The sequence below is a fragment of the Cajanus cajan genome, chromosome 4 (assembly GCF_000230855.2).
Source record: "Cajanus cajan strain Asha chromosome 4, NIPB_CcT2T_4, whole genome shotgun sequence".
Taxonomy (NCBI): Eukaryota; Viridiplantae; Streptophyta; class Magnoliopsida; order Fabales; family Fabaceae; genus Cajanus; species Cajanus cajan.
Window position 1 is genome coordinate 69,187,733 of NC_138520.1, and position 20,575 is coordinate 69,208,307.

Consider the following 20,575-nt stretch of genomic DNA (forward strand, 5'->3'; position numbering starts at 1 on the left):
AAAAGAAACCACGCACAAGAATTCTGGACCATAGAAAAATTACACAAAAAAACCCTAAAGTGATACTCCTTTTTTATTCATAATTGTTTTGATATTATTTTTTTTTATTGTCACTTTTTAAAAATTAATGAATTATTAATTTTTTTCTTCATTTTTATCTTTGATGATTAATGTATTTTTATTGAATAATGTGTTTATTCATTTTTTAATATATTTATTTCTTCTCTAACCATCTAAAAAGTATAACAGGAAAATAAGTAATAAATACTTTGAAAAATAAAAATATCAATTATTTTCATAATTTTTGTGCATAAACTTAAACGTTAAACAAAAAACAAAAAAAAAACAGAGAGGTTTTAAAAATGGTTTGGTGAGTTATGAAAACAGGAAAAGGCACAAAGAAAAATAACAAACTAATGTGTTACTAAGAGGGCTTTAATAATTGTTTTGGGCCAGTTACAAAAGCTGAAAAACCCATTAGTAGAATTAAGGACAATAAAGAAATACAACAAGAAACGCCCACCGTGGGGCTCGAACCCACGACCACAAGGTTAAGAGCCTTGCGCTCTACCGACTGAGCTAGACGGGCTTTTGTTTTAATGAATTATATAAAATACATATTTTTTACAGAATGAAATGTTTTTAACAAACAATATTCATTTGTTTGGACCATTTACTTTATACGTAACTCAAACTAAAATAACAAGAGAATCAAATATAGCTTACTATATACTTGTGGTTGTTGTTTAACTTCTACAGATACTTAGTTATAATCATGATATTAAATTTAAAAGCAATACCTTTGGAGTCATACAAAATTTATTGGATGATATAAAAGAAAATTATTTTTTTGAAAAAAGAGATTGAGCAAATTAAGTTAGGTTCAGACTTAAAATACTGTTTAAATGTGCTTTTTTATTTTATTTTGTTCATTAAAAATCATATAATAAAAAATAGTTTGTAAATACTAAATATAATTATTAATACTACTTATCTTGCATTTAATTTTACTTCATTCAAATGTAGTAGATAATTACTAAACTTGAGATTTCACTGTAAATTAATACTCAACTTTATGTTTATTGTAGGTTGGGTTTTTGATTCGTTCCTGGAGTATCCACTGCCGATAATAGTAACTAATCTCCTCTCTACATTGGAGGTACCTCAATGGTGGGATAGCTGGCCCCAAGATTTAACGCGACTGCATACACAAGACAAGATTCGAATCCCTGACCTTGCCTAAGCGTGAATCAATCCATTGTAGGTTGGGTTTTGCTATCACTTTCGTAATTTTGTTAATTAAACATAACTTATAAAATATTTTATTGATATATGTAAATACATTATATATAATATAATGATGTGATCTGATTTATTATTTTAATGTATATTAAACATTAGATAGGGCTTATACTAAATAAATGTAGTAGAAGGGAAAAGTTGAAAACTCTTAGATATGTTTCGATGATTAATAAAGTCTAAAGAATTATTAAAAGTATTATAAATATTAATGATAGGTCAAGACTCAGTAAAATTAGTATAAATAATGATATTTAGAAATAGAACAAGATATTTTTGCATTTATTACAACATTAATTGTCATTGATTTATTTACATCTAAATGCTAACTTGAGTGTTGGAGTGCTTTTTATAACTACTCTCATTTTTTCTTCTTTGGACAAATAAATCCAAGGGCTACCAAGCTTATTATTCAAGGAATAGGTAAGGATTATCAAGACAAGAACTTAGAAGAATGAGGATAAAAGTGATGAAATGACTAATATGTCTCATGTTAAAGTCTATCGCATCACATTTTATCTTACTTTCATATTATATATCATGAACTTCAAATAGATGATAACTATTTATCTCATGTTTATTAATTTATCATAAAACCTTTTGAAAACATAAAAACTAGGAAGCTATATATTATCACTACTCCAAGAATTTACATTAAAAGACTATAAGAAAATTATAGAGAAAATAAATACTAATATTGATATTTTTCACTGATGTCCTAAGATACAAATTTATAACCAAATAATTACCAAAAATAACTTTATACATGTCTTCATCCTGATTTCGAAGATTAAAACAAAATTATATTAAAAGGTAAATATAATAATAATTTAACTCCATCGTATAAAATCTTTTAATCATTAAATTTTTGTTCTCTATCGAGTATATTTAGGCCCTTCCTATCAAACAACTACTCCATCTTGTAATTTTGAGCAATGTTGTAAGATGAATTTTTCTTGCACATCTGTTCTCTGTATTGGTACCCCTACAAAATAAGATATTATAGCTCTGTTATCTTTTGTCGAAATATTGAATAATTCCTATAAATTATTTTTTTATTAAAAATTTTGAAGTAGAAGAACATATATTAAAATATGTAAGTGATGCTTAAATCAATCATTTAAAATGACGAAGGTTACCTTATGAGTTCTGTAAATGTAGTCACAATAGGTAAACACTAAGGCAAAGTTGCTTTGACTTTTTCCACCAACATAGTGATGGTAGTCATGATATGCAGGCCCTCCATAAAATGGTATATATTTTGTGGGACTCCAAGGAAAATCATACCTTTAACATGTAACAAAATGAATGTGAATTAAAAAGTAAAAAATTTAGTGTAGAAAATATTAGTGTCAAGGAAAATTTAGGTCAAAATCAAGAAATATGCAAATTGTTCCCAACATATGAATACAAGTTTTCTTCTTTGTACTTACATTGATACTTTCTGACATTATGTACATACTACATAGATTTAATAAGTGTGAATTTGTTAAAAGAGTATTATAGTAATTACTTGAGAAATAAAAGTTTTACCCGCTATGATTCTCAACTGCTTCTAGTTGTCTCAAAATGAACCACAACCAATAGATTGTTATGTGCCCTGGAACTAGTGCTGGGCCTAGAAATGAGGGGATACCCAATATGATAATCTCGGCCCAATGGGCATAAGGTGCTGAGAGCCCAATTGGTGTTGTGTATTCATGATGAACCTTGTGGATCTTCTCATAAGCCCATTTGCAATGAAGCATCCTATGCATCCAATAATGTGAAAAATCCTCTATCACAAAGTAAACTAATATTTGCCAAAAGAATTCCCAAACTGAGGGCAATGACAAATCTGTTCTGATCCCAATCCACTGAATAAAATTGTGAAGAAACATAATATTTAGTCACTATATATAACACAAGCGAAAGAAAATGAAAACAAAGTGCATAATAAATGTCATATTCTAAGAAAAATAAGTTTTAAAATAAGTATTATATTAACTTTTTAATATAAAATTAATTATTATTTTTTATTTATATCTTTCATAATATTATTTAAAAATAATTATTTTGTTACATTTTTATAATAAAAATGATTAACCATAAAGTTAACTTTATAAAATTATTATTATTATTTTTATCTATTTATTAACTCTTTTTAATTTATATAAAATAAGAGTTAATCACCTATATACTGCCAGTATAAAGTTTTTTTTACATTGGCAACCAATTATATCTTTTAATTATGTCATGTCACTGTAAGTATATTTATTTTTAACAGTGATATGATATTAAAAGATGTAATTGATTGTCAGTGTAAAAAAAAATTTACACTGACAATGTATAAGTGATTAACACATAAAATAATATAAAACAATATCTATTATAAGATGGAACGAGTAATATAATAATATATGACAAAAATATACATAACTCATATAGAAAGGGGGAGGGGAACTAAATTAAGAAAATTTCATAAAATTCATAAATATAATATATATAAGATTTTTATTATAAAGAAATAATTTGGCAGAATTAAGGGTGAGATTTAAACATTTGAGAATCTCAATTTCCAACAAAGATGGTAAAACATAAATAAATAACTTGTTCCACCAAAGTTACCTTTTGTTCTAAAAAAAAACGAATCAGCTGTAATGAATTTATTGACCCATACATGCTATCAGATTTTAGAAATTTCAAATTAACGCTACCCACCACATTGCGTCACGTGACCCACTTCACCAACTTACGTTACGTCTTTGTTTTGTATAATCACTCTCAGTTTATGATGACCCATCATTTTTACTTAAAATGGGATAAAGCCTTGAAGGGACGCTGGTTCACATTTGCCTTCAAATGTCCAATCAAGGACTGTATTAAATTATAATTTCAATTAATTTTTTAAAAAATTATAATGATAAAAAGTCATGGTATTTAATTATTAAGATATTTTTTAATATAAAAAAACTGTGTGATATTAAATCTAGACAATAAAAAAAATTTAAAGTCCACTAAAATATGATAATATTTAATTAAGATTTTTTATTTAAAAAATATTTATTGATATTTAAAAATATAAATTTTAATAAATTATTTTAAATAGTAAATTTTGTGAGACTTTTGAAATTTTTTATGACTTTTTTATATATTTTTTTTATTTATAGTCTTTTTTTTCTCTCTTAAATCTTTTCTTTGGCATTTGTTGCTTTTCTCTCTTATTATTTTTTCTCTCTCATCATTCTTCCTTTTTTTTTTTTTTCTCAATTTCATTTTTTCATTTTTTTTATTCATCTCTCTCACTTATCTTTTTTTTTTCCCTTCTGGTATTCTTTTTTCTTTATCATTTTCTTTCGATTTTTTTTCTTTTTCTTTTTCTTTCTCTCTCTTTCTTCTTTATCTCTCTTTTGTCTGTCTTTTTATTCATCTGTTTCATTTATTTCTTTTTTTTTTCTTCTCTTGTATTTTATTATTATTAATTAATATATAATTTATCAATATTTATTTTTTTAATCATTAAATATTTAAAATGATTTTTATATTATTAAATTTTGTATATTTTTAATTTTTTTAATTCTTAAAATATAACTATTTAATTTTAATAAAATTTAATATTAAAATGTAAAATTTTGAAACATATATTAAAAAAAATTATAAGTTATGGTAATGACCTTCAAAAAGAAAATAAAAATTTTGAACGTCATATATCCTCAAACAATGTGATTAAAAGAATATTTGATATTTTAAATCATGCTTCATAATTTTAAATTAGGACCTCTATTTTTAATTATGACACAAGATGAACTTATATTAACATGTAGTATTATATAACTTTTTTTACAAAGAATGTCGTTATGATGAATTTTCAATTGAATTAGTCGATGAATCTTCATTTTTAATACTACCAGTTAATGAAGATTATAATTTTAAACATATTGTTCAGATTCAAGTACATGAAAGGGAATATGTCAATATGTGGAAGATTAGTATAACTTTAAATATGTGGAGAAATATTAATTAAGAGAACATTAAGGTCAATTATTTGTCAAAAGATAGAAATAATTATTTGTAAAAAAAAAAAAGATAAATTGTGTTGATTTTATTTTCTTTTATTATTTATATTATATATATATATATATATATTTATTTATTAAATCTTGTAGTATTAAAAATCCATGTTTTCTAGTAACATACATAAAATTCTTTAGAATCTTATAATATAAATTTATTAAAATATCAATTATAAAGTTTTGATTAAAATTCAAATTTTAAGAGTCTCTTAAAAAATCATGATATTCTTACAAAGTCTTTTAAGGTTTAGGGTTTTCATGTTAAAATTATTTTTCGAAATCTCAATCCAATATACCTCTAAGAGTAACAAGCATGGAATATATTGAAATTTATAATTTAAAAGTAATTTTATTTTTCCACTAATAAAATTAATTCTACCACTCGTGTTTAATATATTAATTGTTTTTAAACATTAAACAATGATATGCAAAAATATTATATTAAACAGGAAAAGAAATAATATTTCATTTTTTTAAAATTAATAAAATTAAATAATTGTTATAAAAATTGATAGATCAGTGATTATAAAATAATTAGTATTAATTTTTTAAAATAATTGTTTTAAAATCATATTTAGACCAGTGAATTCTATTGATTGAAAGTATAGAAATGGAAATCTATCAACTAAGATACACCGTACGTGAAAACTAAACTCTATGCATGAAGTCAACAAGAGTATACCTTTATGGTGGGATAAGAAATGATCTGAAGTGGACTAACAGCAATGACAAAGGTTTGCATGACATCTTTGTAGCACTTGAACATTTCTGTGAAGGATCTCTTCACCCTTGGCTGAATCTTGTGTTTGTTTAACTTCTCATACCCACTAAGCTCGATTAACACGAGTGGAATGGAGAATATAGAGTAAAATAAGCACAAGAATAGAGTGTTGTGGCAATGGAGAACAAAATCAGATTTATTGGCTGAGTATTTGAACCATAGTGTCTCAGCAAGAGATAGTTCTCTCCCTAGTGCAACTTGTGCTTCTTGAAGGGTATGGTAAGGGAGCATTGTGAGAGAGGAGGAAGAGACTATGGAGAAGAGAGGAAAAGAAATATGACTTAATTTATAGAAGTAAAGATATAGAATTTGGTTGATTCTACAAATGCCACATCCTGATCTCACATATGTTCAATACTAAATTTTTGATGAACAGTTATAGCTTACTCTACAAATAATTTTTTTTAAAAGAATTAAACATGTCTTTAGTATCTGAAATTTTATCAATTTTTATGTTTAGTTTATAAACAAACTTTATTTAGTTTTATTTTTAATAATTTTTTTATAAATAAAAAATCTTGATGTGAGAGACCAAAAATGTTGATGGAAGAAAAATTTAAGGAATTACAAAATAAAAATCTACAAAAAAATTAAGAATTAAAAATAAAAATTGACAAAAATTCAAGTATTAATAAAATATTTAATCAATTTTTTTTACTTTTATTCAATAATATTTAATTACAAAATATTTTTTAATATAAACAAAATATACAAATTATAATTTAACTAAATTTATAATTTATGCTCAACATAAAAAAATATTATTACACAAGCATAAAGACTAGTAAATATATAATCAAGCCTTTTAATTTTATAGTTATAAGGTTTATCTTAAGATATAAAAGTTAATTTAATATTTTAATTAAAAATATTAAATTAACTTTTATATCTTAAAAGTTAATTTAATATTTTAATTAAAAATATTAAATTAACTTTTATATCTTAAGACAAACCTTATAACCTCAAGCGTGTAGTTTAGCGGTAGGAGTTGATCCACGCTTAAACAAGGTTAGGAACGAACAAAAAAAAAAAGGTAATTTAATATTGTCATATTTTATTATTGTCCATATGAAAAAAGTGTATCATTAACAAAAGTCTATTTTATTGTTTAATTAAAAAAATTTATGAACAAAAAATAATTACTAATAAATCAATTTTATAAAGCCAAGTGTTAAAAATTGTGGATAACAAAATCACAATGTTTAAGATAATTTTTGTAAAATTTTATAATTTTAATTTATTTTAAAACATTTAATAATTTTTAAATAATTATATTAATCTTTCATTATGATCAATTGTTTATTATGTCATGTTATTAATATTTTTTAATAACTAATTGTTTATATGAATTTTAAAAAATATTTTTTTTAAATATACTATAAGAGAATAATTTGATTTAACAAATATATTTCAAGAAACTAATTTAGTTAATAATATAGATTTATTTTATTTTAATTTAATTGTTTTAGTGGATTTTTTTTGAAAAATAATTAATTTTTTTACTTGTTGATATAAATTCAATTTTATTCATTTATTTTTTCAATTTATCATTTACATTATAAACATTTTACTAATCAAATTACTTGTATTTGAAAGTTATCCATAACATTATTTTTAATAAAAAAAATTTCCGTCAAATATTAATAATTAGTATAAATATTTTACATGAAATTTAACATAATAATTGATTTTAATCAAATTATGTGAGTTTTTTTTTATAATTATTTTAAAATTATAATAATTGATGAAATTAATTTTTTATGATGTTTTGTTACAATTTTCTATATTAATGTGTTATGAATATTATTATTATTATATATATATATAATTTTAATTTTATATAATTATTGAATGTTTTGGTGAGAGATTTTAGGAGAAAGAAATACTATAGAAGATTTATGCTTTATATATATGAAAATATTTTTAGTTTTTAATGTAAATTTTGAGGGATATATGTTTTAAATTAATATTTTTTTTTTCTTTTTTATTAAATTTTTAAATCAGTTTTATTTTAAATTAATATTTTGTATTTTATGTGAGACCCCGTGGCATTCTTCTCTCTTTTCTCCCTCTCATCACTCACTTTATACTTTCCCTTCTCCTTTCACTTTGAATTTTCACTCTCAAATTCCCTTCTCTTTAGCTGAAGCCGTGAGCACCTAGGAGGTTCTTCTCATCCTTCCTCTAGAGTGAAGCCGTGCGGAGCTAGCCGAGTGTGGATTTCTTTTCTCCTTTTTCTTCCTTTCTCTTCCCGGAGCTCGGAATCGTCTCACCGAAGTAAGGGAAGCTAGTTTTCGCTTGGATTGGTTGGAAATGAGTTTAGAAACTCATGAGATGTTTGATGTTGGCTGATTCATGGGTTGTCTTGAAGAAAAATGTGTTTTTGGGTGTTTTCAGGGTTGGATAAAATTTGGGGATTTTCTGGTTGTGTTGGTTGCATGTGGGTAAAGTTGGGGTTTTTGATTTCTTGATGGAAGGTTGAACATTGATGATTTTTCTTCTTGAGTTTTGGATGCATGCATGTGGTGATTCTTGATATTTTTGGGTTGCATGTGGTTGGTAGTATTGCATTTGAGTTGTAGCATGGACTGTGGGTCCTTGAATTGTAGGTTCATGGAGGTTTTGAGTGAAAACGGAGGTGAAATCCATGGAGTTTTTGGAAGATCAGAAACTCACAGCTATAGCCGTGGAATCACAGCTATAGCCGTGGAAGAAAAATGCACTTGCAAAAACCCACAGCTATAGCCATGGATTCACAGCCATAGCTGTGGAAGGGGAAAAACGTGATGGCAGAGACTTGCAGCCATGGCTGTGGTTTTGCAGCCATAGCTGTGGAAAAAAAAATTGAAGTGGCAAAAACTTGTAGCTATGGCCGTGGATTTGCAGCCATAGCTGTGGAAGGGAAAATGAAATGGCAGAGTTAAAAGCTAAAGCGCTGGATTGAGAGCTGCAGCGGTGGGTCTTGATGACCGAATTTGGTCTCAAAGTCTTCATGAAGGTTGTAGCCTTGGATATTATCTTTCCAATGGCGTTGAAATCACCCAAAAAGGAGTTCTAGAACTCCCGATATGGCTGTTTTAGTGAAGAGAGGTCATGCTGCCAGCATTGGTTATAACTGTTGCGGTTTTTAGAATTTTTCACAAGGTAGATGAAGGAATTAGGACTTGGTGTCTTCATGAGAGTTGTAGGAAATCTTCTTATCTTTCATATGAGATAAGGATGAGTATGGTAGGAGTAGTATAACTCATGATGCGCTGTTTTCTGTGAAGGTTGCCATTTCACATTAGTGATTTGGTTAAGCTAAGAGTTGTTTTAGGTGCTTAGGTTGATTGGTGTTGTTTGGGTGAGTAATTTGACAAGATAGATGAGTTGTAAACAAGATGGTTGGGTCGTATTATGTGTTGAACATGTTTTACGTTGTGAAGTTGTTGATCATGCTGTTTTAAGCTGTTGTTGATGATTTTCATGAATTAAAATATTGTGTACTATAGATTGTTGAGCTGAGTTGAAAATGATGGATATGATGTGATGATTAGTAGATAATGTTGTTGATAATGTTGAGCTATAATTAGTTGTGTTGCAAGATGTTGAGATGTGTTGTATGTTGGTAAGTTGTATATTGTTGTAAGTTGATTTGCTGAGTTGTACCAGTTGTATATTATTGTAAGTTGATATGTTGAGCTGTACAGTTGTGTTGAACTGTGTGTTGATATTGGATGATGTAGGCCGAAAGGCTGAGGTGTTGTAGGCCGAAAGGCTGAGGTGTTGTAGGCCGAAAGGCTGAGTTGTTGTAGGAGATCTCCGAGTTGATATGCGTGACGACGCATTGTATGTTTTATTACTGTTATGCTGTATAGCTGATGAGTTGTATGTTGATGATGTGAGATGTGTGCTATTATTGCTGAATGTTGTGGTATTTTAAGCTGATTTTGTTAAGCTGATGATTATGCTGTAAAACCGATGAAATGTATGTTGATGATGTGTTGATAGTTGTATTTTGTTCATATTACTTAAATCTTCCTTTATGTTGTTCCTTTTTATGCTAGCTTACCCTTTTGTTGTTTCTATGTGGTTGGACTGCGATGATCATACTATGTATGGGAGCAGAGCAGGGATAGGTGGTGACTAGTGGTGAGTCTGTAGCTGGCAGGCGGAGCTGACTCCTTTTGATGTTTTGTTTGTTTCAGCCGCTTGATATAGTGGTTTTGGATGTATTTTTGTATTGTACACCCTAACTCTAGTCGGATTGGGACATTGTATATATTTATATTCTAGATCCTATATTTATATACTCGTTCTATTCTGTCTAGTGTTTCCGGTGCGCTGTGGTTGTGAGTGTAGTGGCCAGCCGGGCCGTTCCATTTTATGTACAAATTAAATTACTTGTATTATAAAATTGTCTATAATGTAAAATTTTCAGTTACATATTTACAATTAATATAAATAATTTACATGATTTTTTTTAAATATTCTTTAAAATATACTTTAGGAGAATAATTTGATTTAACAAATATATTTTAAAAAAATAATTTGATTAATGTTATAGATTTCAATTATTTTAATTTAGTTATTTTTTTATTTTTTTAAAATTTAATTCTTTTAATTGTTGACATAAAATTTGTAACTATTTTTATTCAATTTTATTTATTTATTTTATCCAATCGATCATTTACATTGTAATTTTTTTTTATTAATTATAGAGGTGAAAGCTATAATATTTTTAATAATTGTTGTGGTATTAATTATTTTGATATATTTATTTTCTTTTAATTATTTTTAATATTAATTTATTTTATAATAGAATTTATATATAATTATATATATAAAAATGTAGAAGGAGATTTGAAGGGAAGGTTCCTTTTATATTATTAATAGATATATATATATATATATGCTTACTTCTATAGTTCTGTGTTTTGCGTTTGTGTTTTGTTTTGAGTATTGAAAGCAAAAAATTATGCGATGATATTTATGAACAATTTTATTATTTAGTATTGTGTCTTTTGATATGCAGTTACATTACATGTATGACAAGTTTAACGTAACGTTTGGTTCAAACAGGTTTCTAGGAGTAGGGTAGGGATGAGTGGATATAGATCGTTTTTATGACTTATTTATGGATGTTTAGCATCACTTAATTCAATCACTTTCCTTTCATGTGACTTTATATGCCATTTATTCTAATCGGTGTCAATATCAAATTTCTATGTTATCAGAAAAATCATTATTAAAAAAATATTATTTTCTTATAAATTTTTCTAAAAAAAGTATTTGCAGATTTTGTTTTACGAATTTTCTTGTAATAATAATTTTATAATTTTTTTTAAATTTATTTGCGAAAAATAATTTACAGAAATTTCTTAAAAAAAAATTTATGAAAAATAATCTATATTTTTTTTATACAAATTTTGCTACAATTTTAATCATCATAGAAATATTTTTTTATGTTAAAAATTTGCATAAAATATTGTAACAATTTTATCTTATTTTTTGTGGATTTTTTTGTTAAAATAAATTTGCAAGTAATGTTTAATAAATGGTATAAAATTTTCTCAAGTCCCACATCGATTAGAAATAAAACAATTAAAGAATATATAATGAGTCTTAAACTTATAATTACAATCTAAAAGTTTAAAAAATTATTTATCACATGTTAGAGGTGTGAAAACAAATTTCTTGATACTACTATTTTTATTTATTTATGTTATTTTTTATGTATATTTATTTAGTGGGGTGTCCCTAACCTCATTTATTTGCTTAACCTTTGATTATTTTTGTCTATAATAATTATTAAGGTGTTCATATTTTATATTGTTTCATTATTTTATAATGATTGTCATTTTTATTTATATTATTGGTACTATTAATATATTATTTTTACGTAAATATATTTATTGTAAATATATTTATAATTAACTATGATATAGTTTTGTTAAAGTCTCTTTGACTCATATTGTTATTATTTCTTCACGTATTTATGAAGATAAATTTTGTTCTATGGCCATAGAAGATAAAGTTTGAATTATTTGTAGCTGGAGGTTTGACCTTGGGAATTTAAATGAGTAAGAAATGAAGGTGAAATATCCTATTGTTGGTTAAGGTGAAATATCCTTTTATTGGTTAATATTATAATGATGCTCATTTATCCTGACTAGTCACTACAAGTATAATTCAAATTTTATTGTATCATGAAAATTTAATATATGATCTGTATATATATTTATATATAATATATATATGTTTAATATTGATTATAAATAATTCTGTATATTCTTTTGAGTTATTATATTTATTGGATATTGTTCTTACTCCTTTCTTTTCTTTGTTTTTAAAATTAACTATATTATAAAATAGATGGATCTACTTGAGATTCCATATCATTTTGCAGTTGTTGTTACTGTTGTTCTACTTGGAAGAACTTGGAATATGGAGACTATTTGATGGATCTGTTATAATTTTATTTGTCAACCATATTATTTCAATTGTAATTTTCTTTCCACTATTAATGTAAATATTATAATAGAAGTGAAAGAAAGGAATATTGTGTAAAATAGTACGTTATTGTAAATATTTTAGAACGATATATCATGTTTTAAATTCACAAAATATTCTTTTTCTTTATCTTTATCTTTATTAAAAAAAATATTGTTAATGATTTAATTGCGAAAATATTATATAAGAATATATAATTATTATTATATAAATTGGGCGTTACAATTGGGTATTACATTAAGTGGTATCAGAGTAGGTCGATTCAATCGGCCGTGAGTTATGAGTTTACTATGCTTGTTTGGTAGACGAAGTCTATATTTTTTTAGCGATTGAATCTAATGAGGTTTTGAATGTTTTGATGAAAGGCTAGAGTGTGCATTTCTGTTATTTTTATGATTTAGAATTTATAAATTATTCCTAACTAAGAGGCTCTGCCACCTTTACTGGAATGAATTTATAATTTTCTTTATTACTTTTAAATTTGTTTTAATATGATTTTTGAGCTTTGATGCTTATATGTTAATTATTATTATTAAGTTACATGAGGATTCTATTTCAACTTTTAAATCATTTGTGTTAAATATGTGAGTTGTTTTGATTTAGAATTGTAGGAAGAAGCTTAAATAATGGTTCTGAAATATTTTAAGGTATTTTTGTGGCCTTAGAATTTGGTGCGCTCTTTTAGTGATTAGTGCAGGGAATGTTTTAGCTGCAATTTTACTGTGCCAGTACAAGTATTATATTGATAGAGTTGAATTTTATGATCTTCATAAAAATTGTAGTCTTGGATGTTAACTTGTCAAGGGCACCAAAATCAGGTACAATGAAGATCTAGAACTTTCGTTATGAATATTTTAGTGAGCAAAGGTTTAGCTGTTAAGCGCTGATTTTATCTACTACAATTTTTGAAATTTTTAGCTAAGTATATGATCATTTTAGAATTTCAAGTCTTCATAAGAGTGATAACTTATCCTGTTAGCTTTCTTTTGGTGATAGGTTTGAGATCATTTGGATGAGTATAATTTTCTATGTATCATTTTCTTTAATAGTTGTTAAAGGGATATATAAGTTATCATGATGTTTGTAGAAAATCAATTTTATTATGATATTCTGAGGTGTTGTATTGTGGATCAAAAGTTTCTTTAAGGTTGTATGATGTTATGGGGAAAAGGCCGTTCATGTACAGGCTATACGGAGTAAACGGTAATTGATTCATAAATGCTTAAGGATGGTATATATATGAAGGTTTAAAGTAGACATTCTAATTGATATGCATGTATGTTGATATGTGGATAGATGACCTTAGGGATCCATTAAAAAATATTTGTGTGTTTAGTGAGATTGACCTTAGGATGTGATATCATCATATTGGAGTTGAGGATGAAAATATATTAAAAATAACTTTACACCAAGCTATTTAAGTATGAATTTCTATTGTATGAGGTGAACTTTCTAGGTCTTGTAATTTTTAGTGGAAACATAATGTAGATCTATCTGTGGTATACAGTGATGCTTTGAAGACAGGTTTGGGTGGATTATTCCCATGACCTTGAATTAGAGGTTGTGATAGTTACGCTTGAGATTTTGGAGACATTACTGATATGATTCTAAGTTTGAGATATTTAGTGATCATAAGAATCTTATATATCTGTTTGATCCAAATGAGTTGAATATGAGACAGAAGAAATAGTTGGAAACTGTTAAGGATTAAAATTTTAATCTTAGTTGTTATCTGAGTAAATCTAAAGTAGCGGTCGAAGCTTTGAGTATGAAATATCTATATTTATCTTTCTTTATGGTTAAAGAGATGTATCTTTTGGCTCAAATTAGAAATTTAAGTTCAACTTGTGGAATTATTCCTAGTAGTATGAGACTAGGTATGACTCGAGTAAAGAATGGACTATTGAAGGAAATTAGAAAAATATCATTAATTGATTCATTTTGATGACAAGACATGAGACCATAAGACAAGGTAGTAAATATGAGGTTGCCTTGGGTATAGATAAGGTGGTAAGACTTAGAGATTGATTAAACGTACCTAATAAACTTATGCTTAAGTACTTGATCCTTGGAGAGAGTCATAAAAAATTAAAGTAATATGGTGACAAATACCTTAAGTAGGATGATCATTCATCTATCATTTTGGTAATGTAAGGGTTGAATTTGATTGAGGAGATTAGAAACTTAAGCGTGATGTGTAAGCTCACCCTTAGGAGCATTGAATTGAGTATGTTGAAAGGACTAATAGATTAATATATAGAGGACCCAGGAGTTAAATTCTTTCTTAGTAAACCAAATGGAAAATATTGGTAGAGGTATATACGCTTGGAAGTTGATGGTGTCTATGTACCTAATAATCTCGAATTAAGGAAGATGATCTTAGAGAAAGGACATAAAAGTACTTTTAGTATTCATTTAGGAAATATTAAAATATATCAGAGTGGCGCAGCGGAAGCATGGTCTTAGGAGAAAAGAGAAGTAGAGGAATTTGGATACTAGTATATAGTATGCCAAAAGTTTAAGGCGGAATACTAGAGTTTTTTTAATATTTTTACCATCTTTAGACGTCCTAATTTGGAAATAAGATTCTGTATCTATGTACTTAGTTGTAGTTATGTATGATATTCTTAAGAAATTCGATCTTATTTGGATTATAATGGATAGGTTCGTTAAGTTTGCTCACCTTGTACTTATTAATATTAGATATTCCTTGGAGAGATTGATAGAGTTGTACATCAATAAGGTAACATGAGAATTAGAAAGTAAGATGCGAGGAGTATACCTATTTCTATTTTCAAGAAAATTTCGGGGACGAAATTTCTAAAAGGAGGGGAGAATTGTAACACCCCGAATTTTCTACTAATAGGCTACTAATTATTATTTATTTTTATATTTATGAATATTATTATTTTAGTTAATTAAAAGGGGCTTTATAGAATATTTTAAAGGTTTGTAATAATTTATAGAATATTTTAAAGGTTTGTAATAATTTAAATTATTTATAAAAAATTAATTCTGATTTTTTTTAGGCCCAGAACGACCTGTTCCGAAAAGCGGAACGGGCTGTTCCCAGAAAGCGGAACGGGCGTTCCAAAAAGCGGAACGACCTGTTCCTAAAAGCGGAACGGGCGTTCCAAAAAGTGGAACGGGCCTTTCCAGATAAACAAAATGGCCTAAAATCCAAAGTTGAAAACGGGCCGTTCTCCTTATGGTCAACCTGTGTAAAAGTGAACTCCAGAACGGGCCGTTCTAATTTTAGAACGGGCCGTTCTGCTTTTTGGAAACGGGTCGTTCTGATTTCAGAACGGGCCGTTCCAGTTGAGAAATTTGCCCACGTTTGAAGGCTCCGGAATGGGCCGTTCCGAAATCAGTACGGGCCGTTCCGGGTACGCCAGAATGCCTATAAATAGGAGGCAGGGGGTGAAGAAAAAATTATAACTGAGGGAGAAGGTGAAAATTTTAGAGAGAGAGAGAAAGAAAGAGAGGGAAAGAAAGAGGGAATCTAGAGGAGGAGGTTCTGCTCAAGTTTTAGTTCCTGCTTATTCAGGTAAGGGGGAGGAGAACCTTATCTCTTTAAAATTTTATCTACTACTATTTTTATTTATTTATGTTATTTTTTATGTATATTTATTTAGTGGGGTGTCCCTAACCTCATTTATTTGCTTAACCTTTGATTATTTTTGTCTATAATAATTATTAAGGTGTTCATATTTTATATTGTTTCATTATTTTATAATGATTGTCATTTTTATTTATATTATTGGTACTATTAATATATTCTTTTTACGTAAATATATTTATTGTAAATATATTTATAATTAACTATGATATAGTTTTGTTAAAGTCTCTTTGACTCATATTGTTATTATTTCTTCACGTATTTATGAAGATAAATATTGTTCTATGGCCATAGAAGATAAAGTTTGAATTATTTGTAGCTGGAGGTTTGACCTTGGGGATTTAAATGAGTAAGAAATGAAGGTGAAATATCCTATTGTTGGTTAAGGTGAAATATCCTTTTATTGGTTAATATTATAATGATGCTCATTTATCCTGACTAGTCACTACAAGTATAATTCAAATTTTATTGTATCATGAAAATTTAATATATGATCTGATATATATATATATATATATATATATATATATATATATATATATATATATGTTTAATATTGATTATAAATAATTCTGTATATTCTTTTGAGTTATTATATTTATTGGATATTGTTCTTACTCCTTTCTTTTCTTTGTTTTTAAAATTAAATATATTATAAAATAGATGGATCTACTTGAGATTCCAGATCATTTTGCAGTTGTTGTTACTGCTGTCCTACTTGGAAGAACTTGGAATATGGAGGCTATTTGATGGATCTGTTATAATTTTATTTGTCAACCATATTATTTCAATTGTAATTTTCTTTCCACTATTAATGTAAATATTATAATAGAAGTGAAAGAAAGGAATATTGTGTAAAATAGTACGTTATTGTAAATATTTTAGAACGATATATCATGTTTTAAATTCACAAAATATTCTTTTTCTTTATCTTTATCTTTATTAAAAAAAATATTGTTAATGATTTAATTGCGAAAATATTATATAAGAATATATATAATTATTATTATATAAATTGGGCGTTACAATTGGGTATTACATCTTTCTCTCTTTCTCTTTATATTTCTTAAGATTTGTGAGGTAAACTATAGTGTATAAGGCAGCCAAAAAGCTGGAAGCATTTTTTTATAAAAGCTCGTTCAAGAGGTATTCCTATCAAATTATTTCTCTATTATTTACTATTTCTATCATAAACATTATCATAAATAAAAGCGACCATGTAGACATCTTAGGATCAATCATGTAATTTTAAATTTAAGCATGTAAATAACTAATAATAAAAGGAACTTAAATATTTGAACTTTTATTCTCATTCGTGCTAATTTCATCATAGGGTGTTGATATAGGGCGTTGTAGAGTGCCTAATACATTCCTTACACGTAATCGACCCCTAAACCCAATTCTGACTATGAGGGTCATTTTGGTAATTTTAAAAATCTATCCTTTTTCCAATATTTTGAATAAAATGTCGATGGCGACTCCTTTGAACTCTTTTCTAAAACCATTAATTAGGGATTAGTTTGGTCTCCGAGCATTCCCTAATCGATGAAATTTTCAAAATGGAAGTTCAAATCATCTATGGGCAATATCATAATTTTTTGGATTCCGACAGATGGCGACTCTACTAGGGAAACTTAAAGAGGGTCAAACCCAAATAAATGATAAAATTGACAAAATAAGAATAATAGTTCAATTATTTTTTCCCCTTACTTTGTTTGCTTTGTATGTATTCATTTTTATTTGGCTTTGATACCTGTATGTTTGTTTAAATTCTGCACCTGTTTGAAATAAATAATTGTACACAAACCTTTGCACACAACATTTCCCCTCTATACACGGGGGCATGAGCGTGTAAACATAGGAAGTGATTGGCGTACGATTTACTCAAAAATGGGCTTGGAGCCTGCAAGCCTTGTGGAAAATCACACTCAAGGTGATAACTAGTTACTCTAGCTCGAAATACTACATCAAACCTTAGATGTCTGCTAGGTGACAACGATAGAGGATAATTAGAACTTTCCTATACAAAGCACTTTCTTTGACAGGGACCAAGACCATGGATTTGAACGTGATTGCTCGCGAGCTGTTTGAGCATATGATTGTTGCATCGTTCTTTGTTCAAACTATTGTTCATTTTTTTTAATTCCCCTAAAATAAAAATAATAAATGTAAATATGCAAAAGAAAACATGTATGGTGCGCATATATAGGGTTAACAAGGAATCTCTAACAAAAATAAGAAACAAATCAGTGTAACCTTTGTCACGTCGTAAGATATTACGAAAAGGAACACCGATGACTCACCTTCACAAAGGTGAGTCACCAAGTCTTTATTAGAGACCTCCTTCAAACATCCTTATTCAATAAGCCTAATAGGAAGCTACCGTTGTCTCTCGAAGGTGACTTTTCAACACTCCGTACTTATAAGGGCTCAAAGGATAAGAGCTATGAAAACCTTAGAGGAGAGGAACCACATGCTTAATGAAGAACTCATGCAACTCAAGGAACAAATGGGTAAGATGTTCGAAGCCATGAACAAGCTGCAGAATGACAATAATAGTGCCAGTAATGTTGGGGATGTTTCCAGGGATCACTTAAATGCCTTGGAAGAAAGGCTGAGAGTTGTGGAGGGCCACAACTTTGACATTTAGGAAGTTGTAGAAACATGCTTGGTGCAAGACATCTAGTTCCCCACCAAGTTCAAATCCCCGATTTCTAGAAGTACACTAGGTCTAGCTATCTAAAAGGACACTTAACGATGTACTATAGGAAAATGGGTTCCCACATAGGTAATGAGAAGCTCTTGATACACTATTTTCAGGAGAGCCTATCTGATGTTGCTCTTAACTAGTACATGCAACTGGACAGAGGGAAAGTCTAGACATGGAAATAGCTTACCGTCACTTTTCTTCGAAGATACAAGTATAACATTGACCTAATTCCTTACAGGTCTAATATGTAAAGCTTGAGCAAGAAAGGTGACGAGCCTTTCAAGGCTTATGCGTAGAGGTAGGGAGAATTGGCTACATAGGTGGAGCCCCTACTATCCGACAAGGAGACGATGATGGTGTTTATCAACTCCTTAAGTGAACCCTATTACGACAAGATGATAAGGAATACAACAACCCTCTTTGCCGACATAGTTACTATAGGCGAAAGGGTCTAGCAAGGTCTAAAGAGCGAGAAGATATGGAAGACCCCAATGAACCACAATCATAAGAAGTCCTATGGGAAAAAAAAGGAAGGGGTCAACATTGTCATTGTTGTAACCGACCCCTCAAGAATTCGAGCTGAACCACAGGTCAAGCCTAGGAAGGAGAGGGTGGTCGATAAAATTCCTACTACCTATGCGGAGTTGCTACCTTAGCTTTTGGAGGCTTCAATGCTAGTACGAGTTCCCCTATTGAAGACGTTGGATCCACCTTACCTAACATGGTATAGGCATGAGGAGCGGTGCGATTACCATTCTGGTTCCCCCGAACATTCAGTAGAATATTGCAAGGCCTTATAGCTTCGTGTGCAAGGCCTTTATAGATGTTGGGTGGTTGAGGTTCGACACCAATACACCTAGTATTGATAAGCAGCCGCTCCCCAAGCATGACGAGTAATGACCTTAGAGTGGTGTTGTTGAAAGGCCGCTAGAGCAAGGACTCCGCTAGCGGGCTGTTTTGATTTTTTAAAATTTATTATTTCTTTTTACCCACAACTCTCGTCCAAAGTCATGGGTTTCCATAATAAAAGGCTTGTAATGATTTTTTTTAATTAATAATAAAACACGCCATTTCTATAAATTTGTCTATTTTTCATTTCTTTTCTTCATTTTTCTCACGCATTAAAATTCTAAAATCCAAATATAGAACCTAAAAGAAGTAAATATGACAAAAGGAAATGAAATTAAACAAAATTTGAACATTTACAATGCATCACTCGAGCTCGAGGAGGACTTCTCCTCAGAAATGCAAAGATAATTGGATCAAGAGGCCTAGATAATCCAATCTCATAAAAAGGAAACCGAGAAAGTTGATTTGGGACAAGGAGAGGATAAAAGGGAATACTGATTGGCACATGAATCGAGGATGAAGTCAAGGGCCAACTGATTAACCTTCTAAAAGAATATGTCAACATTTTTGCTTGGTTTTATCACGACATGTCTGGATTAGACCCCCGAAATTGTCGAACATAAATTTCCCATAAAAGGGGGGATTCGTCTTGTAAAGCAAACATTTCGAAGAGTCAAACTCGAATGGTCCCTCAAGATAAAGGAAGAAATACAAAAAATAGTTGGATGTTGGATTCTTAGTTGTATCCCATTATCCTGAGTGGCTTTTGAATA

General features: G+C 28.2%; 1 protein-coding gene and 1 non-coding gene across 2 annotated transcripts; both read right to left on the reverse strand.

The window, feature by feature from the left end:
• Nucleotides 1-516: 516 nt before the first annotated feature.
• Nucleotides 517-589, reverse strand: TRNAK-CUU (transfer RNA lysine (anticodon CUU)). The gene has a single exon. It is a non-coding gene; the product is annotated as a tRNA-Lys (tRNA).
• A 1,399-nt stretch (nucleotides 590-1,988) lies between these two features.
• Nucleotides 1,989-6,426, reverse strand: LOC109802330 (methylsterol monooxygenase 1-2). The gene is made up of 4 exons (XM_020363650.3): nucleotides 6,034-6,426; nucleotides 2,833-3,155; nucleotides 2,439-2,586; nucleotides 1,989-2,284 (listed from the first exon to the last, which is right to left on the reverse strand). Exons 1-4 carry the CDS (start codon nucleotides 6,361-6,363, stop codon nucleotides 2,210-2,212), a joined length of 876 nt encoding a protein of 291 aa, XP_020219239.1. The 5' UTR covers nucleotides 6,364-6,426; the 3' UTR covers nucleotides 1,989-2,209.
• Nucleotides 6,427-20,575: the final 14,149 nt, after the last annotated feature.